Below are 18,185 nucleotides of genomic sequence, written 5' to 3'. Positions count from 1 at the left end.
ATTCCATTCTGACATGCCCAAGCAAACTCAGGTACTATTTTAAGGCCTTGAACCCATCCACCTATATATAAAAATAACTGAACAGCTACCATAAAAAGGGTATTGTTGAATGAACAATAGAGGTTCCGCTGAGTGAGCTCAGTGTGGAATCGATTAACACTGGTGAAACTTCTTATTCAAGCCTTACCTGTACATGTATATACAGGACCCATAGACTGTGGGAACATGGAGAAAAACCTAAACCAACCACCGATTTTATTTACAATTTCGGAAGCTGGGGTTGACATTGATTCTAATGAGATCGAAGCCCAACAACCGAGATCACGTAGAACATCTCCAGCGAACGGACTGCCCATGGAGTACCGTGAAAATGCTCTGGTGACCAGTGCCCAGCGCCCTACCGTCACGGTGAGGGAGAAGAACCGGTGTGGTGTTGGGGACAGATTCCCGTCTGTTTTGACTGCTGTTGCTGTTGTTGTTGCATTCATTGCTCTCCTGATTGGATCCATTGGACTGGCAAGAAGGGGAGATATAGTTGTTAACATTTCGAGTGGCACTGGTGACACATCTGAAGGTAAAAGTCATTACAGTTGGTGTTGCATGGACACGGGAAATGATACCGTAATTTGACCGTTAGGCATGTGTTCACACACACAAAACAGCACTATGTTTGGGAGATTGTCTGATAAACAGACACAAAAATGCATTATAGTGTCAGAGCCTATGCATAGAGTCAGAGGAGTATGCATGTAGAATCTTTCTAAAAAGATTTATTAAAGGCAGTGGACACTATTGGTAATTACTCAAAATAATTGTTAGCACAAAACCTTTCTTGGTAACGAGAAATGGGGGAGAGGTTGATGGTATAAAACATTGTGAGAAACGGCTCCCTCTGAAGTGCCTTAGTTTTCGAGAAAGAAGTAATTTTCCACGAACTTGATTTCGAGACCTCAGATTTAGAATTTGAGGTCTCGAAATCAACCATCTCAACGCACACAACTTCGTGTGACAAGGGTGTCTTTTCTTTCATTATTATCTCGCAAGTTCGATGACCGATTGAGCTCAAATTTTCACACAGGTTTATTATTTTATGCATATGTTGAGATACACCAACTGTGAAGGCTAGTCTTTGACAACCCCTGGTGTCCACTGCCTTTAACAACATTTGCTTAATGGGTTTGAAACAGCAGGCCACAATAGCATGGAGGCTAATTTGCTTAATCCATGCTTAGCCATCCATCCAACCCAATACCTCATCTTCATCCAAGCAGTACGATCCTATCACAAATGTAAATACCAAATCATCCTAGCACCCTCCACCTATACAAATATTCGTTTTTCCCACGAACAGTCTTATGGTGGAATGCCCTCCCCAGCCAGATCCTCGAGCTCCCATCCATCAAGGTCTTTAAGGGGACGGTCGGAGCAAGTACATCCCAACTTTTTACTTGCACCGTATACAACAAAATGCACCTATACAACAAAATGCACTGATACAACACTTGGCACTGCACATAGGCAGCTATCCTTGGCGTTTACATCCTGACTGAAGGACTAATGCCAAGTACCGAAGTAGAAGTACATGTAGAAGTATGACGTCAGTCAGCGCCATTGCACGATGAGTCTATATACCTGGGCTAGCCATTCTATCTGCTTAACAGTTTTCCTGGGGTCATTTTGGTTGGAGCTTATAGATAGGCCTATATACATTTATTCTATTTATTCCGAAAATGACTGCTCTGTTGAATCTGCAGTCAAATGAAATAATTCAACTATGGTATGGGTAAAAACCCAAATTAAGTTTTGATAGCCCCGGTGCAAATTTACCATCTATTGCAACTTCTACCAGTTTAGCATCCACCGGTAAAAATCATTCAATTTCACTAGGCCGCATTTCGCAAAGCCAGTAGCTCAGAGCTGCTCAACCATTAAATGTCATCAAGCTTATGTGGGGAGTAGGAATTCAACTTAAAGGCAGTGGAAACTATTGGTAATTACTCAAAATAATTATTAGCATAAAACCTTATTTTGGTATCGAGTAATGGGGAGCTGTTGATTGTATAAAACATTGTGAGAAACGGCGCCCTCTGAAGTAACGTAGTTTTCGAGAAAGAAGTAAATTTCCACGAATTTGATTTCAAGACCTAATATTTAGAATTTGAGGTTTCTAAATCAAACATCTGAAAGCACATTGCTTCGGGTGACAATGGTGTTTTGTTCTTTCATTATTATTTTGCAACTTCGATGACCGACAGAGCTCAAGTTTTCACAGGTTTGTTATTTCATGCATATGTTGAGATGCACCAACTGTGAATTGACAATTACCAATAGTGTCCAGTGTCTTTAAATAAATTCCTATAATGTTTGAGTGCGATGGGGGAAAGACGTTGGTTTACGCGTGTTTACGAATTAGTAAACCTTTGCTGACATTGGCCGGAGGAAACCTCATTAATATATATAGCGCTTCATTGAACTAACAGTGATGGACTTGTTTGGGGCTTGTGGTTTCACGAGCAAGGTGTCTTTTAATATTAATATTGAATATTTATTCAACTGGAATCATTTGCCTTTCCCAGGTGAAGCTTCAAACACAAGTGATACACTAGATACTGAAAGGGTTTGGACGTTTGCAATTGGCGACTACGGGAGCAGACTGGAATATATGTAAGTACATTTTGGTTGTGGGTTCTAATCCCACCTCAGACCGGAGCTTTGCATGTGGATTTGGTTTTCAGTCACTACCCGATTGCGTGGACCCTGGTTCGAATCCCACCTCAGACCTTGCATGTGGATTTGGTTTCCAGTCACTACCCGATTGCGTGGACCCTGGTTCGAATCCCACCTCAGACCGGAGCTTGCGTGTGGATTTGGTTTCCAGTCACTCGCCCGATTGCGTGGACCCTGGTTCGGATCCCACCTCAGACTTTGCATGTGGATTTGGTTTTCAGTCACTACCCGATTGCGTGGACCCTGGTTCGAATCCCACCTCAGACCGGAGCTTGTGTGTGGATTTGGTTTCCAGTCACTCGCCCGACTGCGTGGACCCTGGTTCGAATCCCACCTCAGACTTTGCATGTGGATTTGGTTTCCAGTTACTCGCCCGACTGCGTGGACCCTGGTACGAATCCCACCTCAGACCTTGCATGTGGATTTGGGTTTCCAGTCACTACCCGATTGCGTGGGTTCCCGCGTCTATAACTAATGAAAGTTTTATTCTCGTGCCCTGTTCATCCTGTAATTGGCGGTATATTGAGCTTTTCGATATGCAATCAACAATTAATAATAACTATATCCACGGACGAATGAGATGTGTAGCCTCTTGCAGGTGTCTTTATATTGGTTAAAGGGAAGGTACATAAAGGGTTTGGTAATTACTCAAAACAAATATTAACTTAAAAACTGACTTGGTAACGAGCATTGGAGAGCTGTTGATAGTATAAAACAATGTGATAAACGTCTCCCTCTCAACAAGCATATGTTTTGAGAAAGAGGTAATTTCTCACTAAAATAATAAAAGACTTTAAGTCTTTAATTCCTATCTGAAAGCACACAAATTCGTCCAACAAGGGTGTTTTTTCTCTCATCATTTTCTCGCAACTTCGATGACCAATTTAGCTCAAATTTCACAGGTTTGTTTTTTTATGCTTATGTTGGGTTACACCAAGTAAAAAGACTGGTCTTTGACAATTACTAAACAAGTACCTTCATTGTTAAAACTATTTCAGGTAAATAAAACGGCTCACACAGTCGCTCACAGCATGGAGGCTAATTCTACCTCCATATGCTCACAGTTGTTGTCTGCACATTGGTACGGATATTTGCGTAAAGCGAATTAACTGACAAAAGTCTGATCCTTAATAAACTACATGTAGGCCTTGACCTATTATATTGATTTCTCTTTGTGCAGAATATGAAAGTGCTTTATTGTGTTTTTATTTGCATTCAGTGATTCGAACAGTGGGGAGGTCAAAGGTTATAACGTCGATGTTGTCAACGCAGGTAAAAATTATTGTGTTTATTGTTAAACTAATATTGGGGCAGACATGTTGTTTGTGGTATAATATTGAGACTTAGGTGTGTATTTATATGGGACATGCACGTGTGTCCCGTATTTGTGACTGCTCCATGTTCTTACACTGTTCTGGCAATTTTGGGTTGGGGTTCGGCCATGGGTTTGGCCTTGCTCAAGGCAGTCGCATTATTCGCTCCGAAAAGACGCCGCTGTAAACCCACCCGTATACCCTTTTCGTGGTGAGTGCGATCACACCGCATGACCCACCCGTAGACACACTGTCAGATCGTACGAATACTGTTCACACAAGTCATCGCACTCGTACCACTAACCGCATGCGGAGGCCGTCAGGCCTGACGGCCTCCGCATGCGGATAGTGTACGGGGGCACCGTGTCGTGCGATGTTACGCAGAGTGAATACGGGTGGGTTTTATACAACGGCGGTCTTTTTTTCGGAGTGAATAATTCGACTGCCTTGAGCAAGGCTACCATGGGTTGGGCTTGGGGCGTTGGGGTATATGGTTGGGTTTGAGGTACTCCTAGAAGTATGCGGTTCGTTCCGCTATCGTCTCCAGACTCCACTTTAGTGGAGACGATAGCGGAACGAACCTCATAGTTATAGGAGTAGGTTTTAGGCTGGACTAGGGTTGGTGTTGGGGGTTGGTGTTGGGGGTTGGTGTTGGGGGTTGGTGTTGGGGTTGGTTGTTGGGGGTTGGTGTTGGGGGTTGGTGTTGGGGGTTGGTGTTGGGGGTTGGTGTTGGGGGTTTGTGTTGGGGTTGGTGTTGGGGGTTGGTGTTGGGGGTTGGTGTTGGGGGTTGGTGTTGGGGGTTGGTGTTAGTACATGTATTGGGTTGGGGTTTAAGGTATAGGTTTATTACTTTGACGTCATGTCGTCTTAATGTGGTTGGCCGGAGTACAGTAATATTGACGCCCGACCTGAAGTGTCACTTGCTCCTGATCAGTTCCTGTCAACCATAATCACATTTATTTGGATCGACCGGCATTTAAATTGTCCTCCATTTTGAGGAAATAAAAACATCCCCATCAGGTCTCGACTGGTTATTGCTGGTAATTACATACGCTTTTATTTGCCCGTAGTTTGCAGGATTGCCGACAAGAATTGCAAGCTTATCTGGGACCTGTATGATCGATGTTGGCAGAGTCGAGCCGGCAGTTCACCTCAAGCTGGCATTGGTCTTCTTGGTAATTGGTACGATGCGTGTACAGGTGAATCTCCAATCATTAATATTAAATAAAAATTAAAAATAAAAGCAAGCAAGCGCAATATTTAATTCTAAAGCATCTCTCTATTTAATACTGCATTTATTAATTGGGTCAGTTGGTATTTTTTATTGTTATAAATATTGTTGACACTTTTTGTTTGTTTACAGCTTGGTCCGCAACGTACGAACGCGCTCGCACGTTTGCATTTACAGACGAAATGAGTAAACAACATCTTGCAGTATTCATGGTTAAGATGGGAACGGATGCAAACGCCTTCAACTGGCGCGACCTAACAGGGAAGAAAATCGGCTTTTTACAGGCGTACGTCGAAGATGAAAACTGTCTGAAACGATATCCAGAAATAACTGTAAGAAGATCTCTCTTTTTGTGTGAATTTATTGGAGTTATTTTTGGTGGCGTGTCATTGCGGATAGAGCACCGTGACTCATGCTCTGCGTTGCTGATCAGCAGAGTGTGGGTTCGAGTCCCGGTCGTGTCACGTATGTACATAATTAAGATACATTGCAGTCTCCTCTGAACAAAACAAACTGCGGATGAGACATCGAAACGTTGGTTCCGTGTACTTCTGTTTTTGTACTCAGTTACCTCGTATCTTGAGTGACGATACTTCAAGAAACTGCTTTGGTCTTGCAATAACCAATGCTGTATAAGTACTGCAAGGTAGTATCTCGGCATTCTCTCATTGTATTTCTTTTCTTCACAAAGGGAGCCACTTTACCGAAGGAAAAGATCTTTTACTTCGAGACACAACAGGCGCTTCTATCAGCAGTCAACAACGATATTGTAAGTATCATCTAGAAAATGATTTAATTTCCAAATCATTTGATTTTCATTTTAATTCAGTGTCAGTTTGACGACCATGTTTAGGTCATTTTCACAAAGATGCCGGTCATTGTTTTTTTACCCACACATTGGTCAAGTCCAAACTTTGTCTACAGATTTTAATAGTTTTATCTTTGGTTGCAATTATTTGACCTTTTGGTGACAATTATTTGACCTTTTGGTCACAATGCGATACTACAAGTATCAATAAAAATAGATGCCCAAACCAATATATTAAACTCACCCAGAACCCGGGTTACGTTTGACCCTGTTTGACATCCGTGTGAATCGTTGATCCAAATCACAGGTCGATGCCGTCTTTCTGAACCAATTCTTGGAGGTAACTGCAAACTTACAACTCGTATCAGAGAAGCTTGATAAGTGTGCGATAAGCGGAATGGCTATTATGACAAGAAAAGACAACCCTTTAGCATCTTGGTGGAACCCAGCCTTCAAGACTCTGATCGCTTCTCCGGAATATAGACAGATTTGTCTGGGATTGGAAGACGTCAATGTTCATGGTAATCAAAATTATACCTTAATTCCTGTTTCGAGCCTGTGTATAATATTGGTTATTTTGTGTAACCCTTAAGAGTGGAAGTAACCCGTGTATTACAAAAAATCATACATGAATGTTTTATCTTTCAGAGGGGAGGGGGTTGGAAACCTGACAAACTAGCACAACGATGTTGTTCAGCTTGAATCAGACATGGCTTGAATATGAATGGCTCGAATAATGACATTATGAACTTTTGATTTCCAGACTATAATACCCTGCTCACCCCCCCCTTCTCGCCCCCGCCCCGTAAATGATATTATAAAAAATATAACAAATACAAAATACAAATGATTAAATGCATTTTGCATGTATCACTGAAATTTTAGTATTATTTTGTTCTTATTTTTCAGGAAACATACCAGGACCTCTGGTGGAACAACAATGCGTTGGGTTCTAAAAATAAATCAGCTAAAATTGCAATCAAAATGTAAGCCACCATTAGAACTGCTCGCATTGACCACCGTCGTCGCTGATGTACCGATCAAACACATGGAAACTTCCGGTTATACTCGCCGCGCACAGCTCTCAACCAATGATAGGTATTCACTGACCCCAGTGAGGGCGCTGTTTAGATCTTGTGACGTATGCAAGGATAAGGGTTCGTTCGTTTAGCTTCCCGGGGTCGACCCCGGCGTGTGGCTCTTTTTTTCCCAGGACAAACGTGTGCAGATAATAACCCACATTCGTCCTGGAAAAAAAAAGCCGCCACACACACGGGGTCGACCCAGGGAAGCTAAACGAACGCACCCTATAAGAGTACTGGGCGCGTTCGTTTAGCTTCCCTGGGTGATCGACCCCGGTGTGTGGCGGGTTTTTTTTCCCCCAGGACGAACACGTGTGCAGATAATTACCCACGTTCGTCCTGGGAAAAATAACCATAACACCGGGGTCGACCCAGGGAAGCTAAACGAACGCACCCACTGTTGTTTGCTTTTTAAAACAACTATTGAATTGTACAATGTGATACCGGGGGTATTCGATACCGGAACCTTAATGACAATCATGTAGGAAACAATAAGCATGCATGTCTTTGTTGTATAAGTAATATTGTGGTTGCCCACCATCATAAAACTAAGGAACTTGCTTTTGTACTAATATAAAGATGAATGTGTAAATATGCCCATATAACCATTTGACTCGTTTCATGTGTTTTAATTATGATGTTATCACTAGTTTTGTGTCGTTTTTATTTCTAAGCCTATTTTTAATATAAATATTTGTACAGTAGGCCTTTAACGGGTCCATTCATTATCCAATTGGCCCCTCAATGCTTACTATGAAACGGGAAATTGACTTTAAGAAATTAATAAAGAAAATAAAGAAGTTAATACTTTGACCAAATTTAGGATTTCGAACAAAACACTAAAACACAACTTATTTTTTGGTCATCTTTACAAATCAAACTTATTGGCCCCCTAAGTTTTTTATGAGTATTATCGTACTAAATAAACTTGCACAGTTCAGCCGTAACCGAAGTAAAAACTACTTATGATTTGATAATTTTTATATCATGTGCTGCATAATAATTTCCTCGTCACTTTTCTAAACATTTTATAATATGGGAGGCCGATATGTGAGGGAAACATAGATGACGTCCCATAACGAAGATGGCGCGTTCAGACTAAGTTTGTACACAGTTTTGGTCGGGCGTATGGGGGGGGGGGGGGTGTAATTTTCGGGGTTTGGCCAATGGGCAGGATGAGGATATCTCGTGAGTTTCCTTCCTCCGTGCTCTAAATAAAAACATCCACATTGGTGGCTCCACCGTTCTTTTAATGATTTTTTATTATGTACATTTGAAACTGTAGAAATAAAATGAACTTTGATATTATGAACAATCTATACAAGCATCAACTTCTCTGAATTACTCAGCATATTATTGAGTGAATTTAATCAGCTTTGTACCGCCCTCTACGGTGACCGAACGACAATGAAAACACAGCAGAGATCGACAATTTTTTTGTACAAGTGTGACGTATCTTGATTGGCGTCAAAACAACTGATAAAAAACTGAAACTGTGCCCTACATTGATCAGCTTTGGGTGAGTGTTGGTTAAGTCAATATATCTCTGTACATATGAAATTACGGCATTACTCATGTTAGTGTCAGGCAATTGGGAGAAGGGTAGGGGAACTATTTCGGTGTTTGACTGTGACTGCGAGCCTAACTGCCCAGTCTCCGGACAGAAAGAGAAAGCAAGCAAAAAAGACAACAGTCAACAAATGGGGTACAACTACATCTATCTATTCTGTTTTCAGCTACTTGTCAAAGCCTATTCAGCATCTAGACAAGGGTGCGGCTGCAGACTGTGGACGGGGTCGTATGTTTAAAAAGGGGGTAAATTCTGACAAGTAGCAAATAAGGAGCATCAAGTTCTAGTATGAATTCTAATTCTAAGAAAAAGCATTTCAGCATGTTCAGTAACGATGAACGCAGTCACTGAGACACAACACAACCACAACAGCTTATTCTTTATTCTGTTAATGAGTAATACATTATTTTAATCTGTGCCTGTGTGTGGATAACTTTCTGTATGGCATGGCGCCACCACTTTTTCACTCATTTTTACAAAAGAAAAAGGGATATCTCATTGTTGAGGTAAATACGATACTTTATTATTTCATAATCGTATCGAAAGGAAAAGAGGTGGCGTCATACGGAAACTTTCCCCTTTTTGTTTGGTGGTAAAAAAATAAGTTCTGCCAAACTTGTCTCTGCCAGCAATGGCTGAATGGATTTAACAAAGTTCCGTCTGCGCAGACAAGCACGTATGTCAAAAGACAACATGGCGGATATTTCCGTTCGTTACTTAATTCAGGGTAAAAAAACAACAATTTTTTTTCTACAGTTTGAAAGTGATTTAGGTGCATATGACTCTTTTGCATCATTTAACGGTTGTTATGTTCAAATGGTCTGTTAAAGTGCATTTAAAAATTGTTGTCGTGAGTTGTCGGTATTTAGTGTGACCCTTGTTTTCCCTTTCTTTCAGGAATTCATTAAAAGAAGATGTGAGGATCTCACGAATGTAATATATTCACAAGTACAACGATGGACAGTCTTCAAATGAGTAACGTTTATTTTGTTGCAATAGTGTTTGGTAAGTTATTACCTGTAGGTAGGACCGCTGAAACCTTTTTCCCAATTTAAAGGACTTGCCCAATTTAATACTCTCTAGGATAAAAGTCCTAAATTCTTCTCTAGTATCAGATCCAATCGTCAACGTGAAGGACTGTGGCTAGTGGCCGTAAATAAGAGATGTGTAACTATTAGTACAGGGTCTGACATTCCAATCTTATCCAAATCCCCCAAAATTAGTGTTGAGGGACTTGGAAGGAGGGGATATTGGAGGAATGTAAGCCCCTGGTTGGATTTGAACCCGGGTCCTAGAGGTGGAGGTGAGGCAAGATACCACTACGCCAACCTGCCCACCTGGTTTCACAAGGAATCGGAGTAGGCAGGGTACAATGGGGGACTTTTGGGGCGTTCCTTTTTAACTATTCTCGCCAGTAATGCGCGTGCTCAGACCTACACACACAATACTGAGCATGTGCGCTCCCGCTCAAAGCTGCATAAATTATTGTCAGTGTCCTGTGTGTTGCCGCCAGCATCTTAAAAGTCTCTCTTTTTGTTGTGTTTTATGCTAAGATTGTTCTTATTCAATTTTATTATTATAGTTGGAGTTTTATCACTATCTGTAGCATCTACACTGTCACCAACACACAGCAAGAACTTACAAGAAACACCAACCGCTACAGAGGAGTCTGGTAATGAACTCGGTAAGAATATATATTTTTTCTCAAACAAGTTGTCAGGATTTAGAACTTACCTGGTACTGAGCAAAAGAGTGCTTTTGATAACTGTATAAATAAAGTGAGAATCGGCTTTCTCTGAAGTAACGTAGTTTTTGAGAAAGAGGTAATTTCTCACCCAAATAGTTGAGTCTGATAAAAGACTTCAAGCCGGAAGCCCTTTTTAGGCATCTGAGAGCACACACATTAATTTTATGCAACAAGGGTGTTTTTTCTTTCATTATTCTCTGGTAACTTCGACGACAAATTGAGCCCAAATTTTCATAGATTTGATTTGATGCATATGTTGGCATACAAGTACACTAAGAGAGAATGCTTGTCTTTTGAGAATTGCTAAAGGTGTCGTGCCTTTAACAGTGGTCCGTTGGCCAAATGCCAGTTAAACACCTGAAGACCAGTCAGAATTATGTCCAACTAGTCCGAAGTCCCATCCCTAATTGAAAATCACTTTAATATCAGTTCAAATTACAATTTCCATGCTAGTGACAATATTGAAAGAAAACCTTAAAATATTAACCAATGAAAAATCTTGCGGACTGTCTAAGTAGCATTTATTTGTAACTTTATTTATATCCTTTTTATTTTTTTGTAGATGCGTTCATGAAAAACCTGTTAAAGGACTTGAACTTGGCTACAGATAAACCAGAATATGACTACGGGAAAATTCCAGAAATGCCGGAATGGTGGACCAAATCACCATTGTGGAACACAGGTACAATTATACTTTGCTTTAGATATTAATAATGAGTTATTATTGCAGGCATGATACTATTGATATTCTTTCACTTTAATCTGATTTCTGAACTTTTTTCCCTTGTGAATCTTGATTCTTGAATTGTGATACAGCCACATGCTTGATGGACGCTGAGCTCATGCGCCTGGTTTAACGCACAAAGAACAGCTATCGTCCAATCATTTGCCTCCTTGGTCTCAAAGTATCGGTAATGTGGTTAATGCACGAAAGAGACGGGAACCGTGAAAAGCTAAAATATGGCCCCTGATAATGTCTGGAAGTATCGTCGAGAGAAAAGTAAAAAAAAATTTGATTATTTTAGCTGTCTATTCCAGTAAAAAGGTTAACAGCGCCAGCCACCAACCTGGTCATTACCACGCAGTGAAGACCGGGTCCTCGGTGTATATGGGTAAAGAAAAATTAATAATTGAACAATTTGTTGACTGTTATGTATTCTGAGGCAATAAGATATCTTGGTTTGCACTCAGCAGTTTACTGTTAATATTTTTAAATGTAATGTTAAGCACTTCAATCCTTGGGAGGGGCGCTTTATAAATGTTGATAATGTAATAACTAATTCATGTTTTAAAACTTGTTTTTCATGCGAGTTTGCAACTATACTTTGTGTGTGTTTGTATTGATGTATGCTTTTACCTATCTTTTAATTTTTTTATTTCTAGTTTTTTAACTTTGTACATTTTATTGGTGTGAGGTTTTTTTTTTTTTTTTTTAAATGAATAAACTATAACAATAGTTAATACAAATTTTAACATGTCTTTTGTGCCTTTGATCATAATCTAAATTTTTAATATTAATATTTTTATTATTATTATTGAAGTTTTTGTTTTTGCTATTTTTATGTTAATCCAGAAGACGAACAGAGCATACCGATCAAAGCGTCAAGTTGGACCCCAACTCATCTAGAGATTAACATTACATTGGTGTTACCACAAACCTTACTATATCATATTTCTATATTATTGCATTTTTTTTCATTTACCGTTTAGAAGCAAGTTATCCAGGCCACTTCGATGACCAGTTCCCCAAAGTGGACCTCAGCAAAGAGAAGTTCACGATCAAGCCGATTTATTTTGACAACCAGGATTTCAACAACGACAACATCTGGGAGGGTGATAATAAGATGAGCAGTTATAGTTGGATTACGCTGACTATCGTTCTAGTTGTCTTCTTTAAGGTGACTGTAATCGGCATCATGATTGCACGAAGAATGCGTCGCACACAACACCGTGTCGTCATTCGATCCTCTCGATGTAAGTTCCACTTTCCCAGTGAAAAATGTTTTCTAGCCTCGCATTTAGTGTTTAGGCATGATCGGTTGCACTCTGCTGCAGGCCTGTATACTTGGTTTTTGAAAGGGCAAGGGCACCAAGGCATTTTCTCCTTGGTAAAGGGCACCCTATTAGCCATTTTGAGATATGGTGGATACATTACTATAACACTATTAGGTTTGGTTAAATCTGTCTGTATACACCACAGTGCATTCCTATTAAACCCATTGCATATGGCGTCACACTAAAAAAAGAGGCAGATCATTGGACAATAGCTGTTTTCTGTGCGTAAAAAAGTGCGCGTGACCTCGGCGTTCCTGTAGCATCTCGCGTTATGCAAGGGGGAGCTATTGATTTCTTACACAATACAGTACGCACCTCCGAACAACGCGTGTAATTTTGGGTGTCAACTCTCTTTTATGCATGTTTGTATACGATTTTGACACCCAAAATGACACCTAGGATAGGCACATGTGAGTACGCTGTGCAATTGAAAGGGGTCTATAGTGACCACCATATCTCAAGAAGGCTAATGAGGAAGAGCACCAAGGCACTGTCTCCTTGGTAAATAATGGCATCTTATAAGGAAATATTAAATTTCTACTGTAGCATTTCAAAGGCACCAAATCAATGAAGGCATGGAGGCAATTGCCTTCATTGTCTCCGTGGAGTATTGCAGCGAATACCGGCACTTTAAAACAGTTATGATATTCTTCCTATTTTCTGATGTTTTTTTGCCCTTCGATTTTTTAATTTTTTTTTGTGGTTAATAAAATGTTCCTACTTTTTTTTTAAAGACCAAAATAAAATGTCATGCCTGTTTAAAGACACTGGACACCATTGGTAACTGTCAAAAAGACCAGTCTTCTCACTTGGTGTATCTCAACATATGCATAAAATAACAAACCTGTGAAAATTTGAGCTCAATTGGTCTTTGAAGATGCGAGATAACTATGAAAGAAAAAACACCCTTGTCTCGCGAAGTTGTGTGCTTTCAGATGCTGGATTTGGAGACCTCAAATTCTAAATCTGAGTTCTCGAAATCAACTTCGTGGAAAAATACTCCTTTCTCGAAAACTACGTCACTTCAGAGGGAGCCACTTCACACAATGTTTTATACTATCAACCTCTCCCCATTACTTGGTAAGGTTTTATGCAATCATTATTTTGAGTAATTACCAATAGTGTCCACTGACTTTAAAATTGTTCATTACTATTATTATTACTTTGATTATTTATTATTTCCTGTTCTTATTGCAGCATCAGCCATGACTCTTCCCAGTGAGTTTACAAGTGACCAAGCCCACCTGGTGACCCCTGCAAATATCATTTATGTGGACACAGAGGGAGCCCTTCCCCCTCAGATACCCCAGATTTACACACCACCCCCATACACTGAATCCTTGCTCCCAAATGATAGCACAACTACATACAACAACCATGAGCAGCCACCACCATATTCAGGCTAGATAGGGGTGGTAAGTTTTTTTTATATATATAGAAAGAAAGAAAAGAAGTGAGCTTTAATATCTGTGGTTGATAGTCTTTATTTTTCCTCTTAGAAACCACAAACTTATATTAATCTAGATTGCTTATTTGGTGAGTGTTTAATGTAATATTGAGTTTAGTTTCAGTGTAAATTAAACGTTGTGTAGAGACTAATATTATATGGATAGAGATAAGACTCAAGTAAATAAACAGATACATTAACAGTCGCATCAGAAAGTTTCAGATGAATGCAGTGTTGGAATAGCTGGTGCCATCTGCTCTACCAGCCAGGTTGATACCTGTGTCGGCCCCCAGGAGTAGGTTGCAACTTGCCCCTGGTGGCAGTTGATATGGGTCGATAGCCCAAATGATCAGTTTAAGCGTAGTAAGAAGTGGCTGCCGGCCTTGTTATATTTGGCGATTTCTCATTTAAACTTTTTTTAAGAGTGCCTGCCTGCTGAGAAAATGGGAAAAAGCGTCACAATAATTTCACCCAAACTAAAATCCAATTAAAGGAACTAGCCCATCATTGCACTTAAAATGAATCAGTATAGTTGGCACAGACACTGCACAAAATTGAAAAAATAAAGATGTTACATCTTTCTAGATGAAAGTTTAACTGAAGCTTCTGTTGTTCTTTTCGAAGATATTAATGTAGTTCCACTGAAATTCCATGAAATCACTTGTGGAGCCCTCTGTGTTCATGTTTTGATATTGTTTATTGTTTATCGGGCATGCAGACAAAGAGTGCCACATTTCTTTGTATATAAGGGATTTTTGTATTGTTATTTTTTTTTGCTTGCTTGTTCTATTTATTCTGTTCTGTGTAATTATATACAAGTGTATATGTTGCTTTTGTAAACTTAAATAGGTTAATGGAAATATAGCATTTATATTAAAGGCTTGTCAGTTTCTGAAGTGTATTTGTTTAACTTGGTAGTTAAGGGAACGGGACACTTGTATTATTGCTAGGTGTATGTCATTGCTATGCAAGATAGTTTATTGACCTTATGCTCATGATGTCATTTTGAGTAGGGCGCCCTCACCTAGAGGTCAAAGGTTAGATATTCATTGGTCAGTCCTGCCCACATTGTGACTGCATGCACACTAGCCACCGATGCTCGGGTCATGTCTGACACAGCGACTTCGGCTACAGCTACGGCTAGATCAGCGCGTCTGCCAGAGTTGGAGAATATGCTTTGTTTGAAGATCTAGCCGTAGCTATAGCCGAAGTCATTGTTTTGGACACGGCTTCAGGATCAAGTAGACGTAGCTTTGTATTAGAAGGTATATAGAGGGTTAGATGTTACAGTTCAGTATTTCTTCAATATAAAGACCTTTCCCATGAAATTCGGTAATTGCATGTCCCGGGTGCGCATTAAAGGAACACGTTGCATTGGATCGGTCGAGTTGGTCTTTGAAAAGCATATGTAACCGTTATAGAATGCATATGTTTAGAAAGATATTTTAAAAGTAGAATATAATGATCCACACAAGTATTACTCGAAATTGCGTGGTTTTCCTTTTACAGCAACGACAAACACGGTCGGCCATTTATGGGAGTCAAATTTTTGACTACCATAAATGGCCGACCGTGTTAGTTCGCAAAGTAAAAGGAAAGCCATGTAATTTTGAGGCAAATGTGTGTGGATCATTGCATTTTACTTTTTAAATATATTTCCAACCATGTGCATTGTATAACAAACAGTTACATACGATTTTCAAAGACCAACTCGACCGATCGATCCAATCGATCCAGTACTGTTAGTGTTATTGAGCTGCTCAAGCAGACAATTTTGCTTAGGAATTTTGTGCTTAGCAAAAGTTAGCAGGATACCAGTCAGAAATGCTTCACATGTGATATTTTTGCCGGTAACCTTATTCTGGTAAGCATAGTTTTGTCATACTTACCTGCTGACTGCAATAACTGTATATTCCTGGTAGTGGGGCAGTAAACCAAGGTCCCTATTTATTCATTGAGCAATACAGGGCCAATTTCATATGGCTGTCTTTAGCAGAAAATGCTGCTTAGCAGATTTCTTAGCTTAGCTGAAACAATGAGCGGGACCGTCCACCAGTTTCCTAACCTAACCAGTGTAAACCTAATGGAATGTTGGTTTGTAATAAGATTCTGTTAACAATATTGTATGTGCTTAGCAAGTTTCTTATGCTTACAGGCTATGAAGTTAGGGCCTAGTCTCCTGATATGATGAGCTTTTGTAAAGGAGCCACCACCCTGTTTTGTCTGTTGGGTTTCACAAATTGTATTTATATTTGCACGATTATTAAAGCGTCAACCAATTCAGTGTGTATAAGAAGAAACTATAAATAACTAGTAAACTTGCGGGTACAACCATGTGTAAATCTCTTAGGGTGAGTGTTCTCTTTGAAAAGAGTCGGTTGGGTCTCGACGTTTCGAACAGTATACTCTGCTCGTCTTCATTGTGTATAGTCATAACTTTCCAATGGTATATTGTGACATAGTTGTATTTGTGAACATTGATGTGCTCTATTTAGTTTAATAATAATAATAACATTAAGTTTATAAGGCGCACTGTATCTGGAATGGTACCATTCAAAGGCGTCGGATGCTACCAAACACACAAATTGAACAGACAATTTTGATACTTGTAATTTGATAATTTTTTTCTTGAATCTTACAGAAGGAAAACTGGAGTAAATACTTACAGTGGTATAGGTCATCACCGTGATGCTCATTTTCAAGTTATGACATGATATTTTTCTTAGTTAATTTAACTTTATTTGATTTATTTTTCACCGTTATTAAATGGCGTGCAAATCTGTATAAGGCTCCATATAGGCCAGCCCTTGTACTCGACCCATTTCCACTAAAGGTTGTTGTGAAACCCAAAGGGATGATTTAGATCAGTCTTTTAAAGCATCTGCTTCTTTTGGGTCTACTTGCCCAAGTCCTTCTGAATTCTTTACTTAAGCAATTTTATGTAGAAGGATTTGGGACTGGGAAGGTTTAATATAGTTCCAGTCTGTTTAGGCCTAAAGGTTAAAATAACGAAATAATGGTACACTCTAAAAACTGAGGAGTTGAATCCAACACTTGCATGAGTTTGGTGAGTGACTACACTTTGAAAGTGTTTGATCCAGCGTTCTGTTTGTCAACAATTTAAGTGTTATTTCAATATCTCAAAAAATATTCTTTGACTTGTTGGATCAGCTTTTTAAACGTGAAACTGGCACTTTAATTGTTGACCGAATACTTTAAAATGCTGGATTGTAAACATATAAAATGCTGGATCCAACACTTTCAAAGTGTAGTCACTCACCGAACTCATACAAGTGTTGGATTCAACTCGTTAGTTTTTAGAGTGTACCTACACGTTCCTATCAGTAGCAGTTCCAATTAAATCAAATTGTATCAATAATAAAATGCGCTCTGGTAATATTGAGACAGCCTTTAAATAACGGACAATGATTCTTTTTAGTCTGGTTCCTTTCACTCGGTTTTTATTACGTCATTGATCAATGGAACCGTTTTTCAAACAGTTCTTACAATAAATATATTGCAACATTGAGCTAGCAACTAAAAGCAACCCATAAAACAATCAGAAACTCGTTTGTAAACTAATGGTAGTTTCACCCGTTATTGCAAGCGATGCCACTGGTCGGTTAGCCTTTTGTCAAGGCCCACGTGGCTTGGACAGCTTCGTACAACCGCGATCCCGAGCGACTGGAAGGGGAGACCACGCACGCAGGTCGAGTGGCGAAGCAACACTCGGTGCGTGGTCTCACTTTCCAGTCGCTGAGGATCGCGGCTCTACGAAGTTGTCTAAGCCACGAAGTCAATACATGTATTGTGGCTGTGCAGACAGCAGAGTGAAACCAGAGCGGGCCTTCAAGGGAATGTTTGCTCTTAAAATTAAAGGCTGCAATGATTTATTTTTGGTTAGAATCTTACAGCAGCGTTTGCATTTCAACTCGATCGAAGAAATGTGGCCATGTAAAAAAAAACTCGGTTTTTATATCTCGAATTTGAATGTGATAAGCATTACTGCGGTAACGTTTCTCTGGTTGTGTACTCCTACTACTAGAGATTATTCTTCATGTGTGGACTATTTGTTCGGTTTCTCGGCGATATCTCAACAAAGGTGGCTACCTTTTGAAATAAAATATTCGCATGTTTTATTGTATAGGCCTACATCAACATTTATACGATCCAGCGGTTCTGAAAACCTTAGGTATACTTTGCTT

General features: G+C 39.7%; 2 protein-coding genes across 4 annotated transcripts; both read left to right on the top strand.

The window, feature by feature from the left end:
- Positions 1-168: 168 nt before the first annotated feature.
- On the top strand, positions 169-8,474 carry LOC139951329 (uncharacterized). 2 transcript variants are annotated; one of them, XM_071950181.1, is made up of 8 exons: positions 169-574; positions 2,577-2,664; positions 3,947-3,999; positions 5,111-5,239; positions 5,404-5,603; positions 5,963-6,040; positions 6,387-6,600; positions 6,989-8,474. In XM_071950181.1, the coding sequence occupies exons 1-8, from the start codon at positions 226-228 to the stop codon at positions 7,033-7,035; spliced, it is 1,158 nt and encodes a 385-aa protein (XP_071806282.1). In that variant the 5' UTR covers positions 169-225; the 3' UTR covers positions 7,036-8,474. The 2 variants fall into 2 exon arrangements, with proteins under 2 accessions (XP_071806282.1, XP_071806280.1); XM_071950179.1 differs by having other exon boundaries at positions 169-589.
- An 84-nt stretch (positions 8,475-8,558) lies between these two features.
- Positions 8,559-17,383, top strand: LOC139951556 (uncharacterized). Of its 2 annotated transcripts, none has more exons than XM_071950499.1 (6): positions 8,559-8,680; positions 9,629-9,736; positions 10,314-10,415; positions 11,041-11,160; positions 12,189-12,452; positions 13,731-17,383. In XM_071950499.1, the coding sequence occupies exons 2-6, from the start codon at positions 9,688-9,690 to the stop codon at positions 13,937-13,939; spliced, it is 744 nt and encodes a 247-aa protein (XP_071806600.1). In that variant the 5' UTR covers positions 8,559-8,680; positions 9,629-9,687; the 3' UTR covers positions 13,940-17,383. The 2 variants fall into 2 exon arrangements, with proteins under 2 accessions (XP_071806600.1, XP_071806601.1); XM_071950500.1 differs by lacking the exon at positions 8,559-8,680 and adding an exon at positions 8,733-8,866.
- Positions 17,384-18,185: the final 802 nt, after the last annotated feature.

This window comes from Asterias amurensis, chromosome 19 (assembly GCF_032118995.1).
Source record: "Asterias amurensis chromosome 19, ASM3211899v1".
NCBI lineage: Eukaryota > Metazoa > Echinodermata > Asteroidea > Forcipulatida > Asteriidae > Asterias > Asterias amurensis.
Note: the sequence above shows the minus strand (reverse complement) of the source record. Positions and strands in the feature narration are given on the sequence as shown.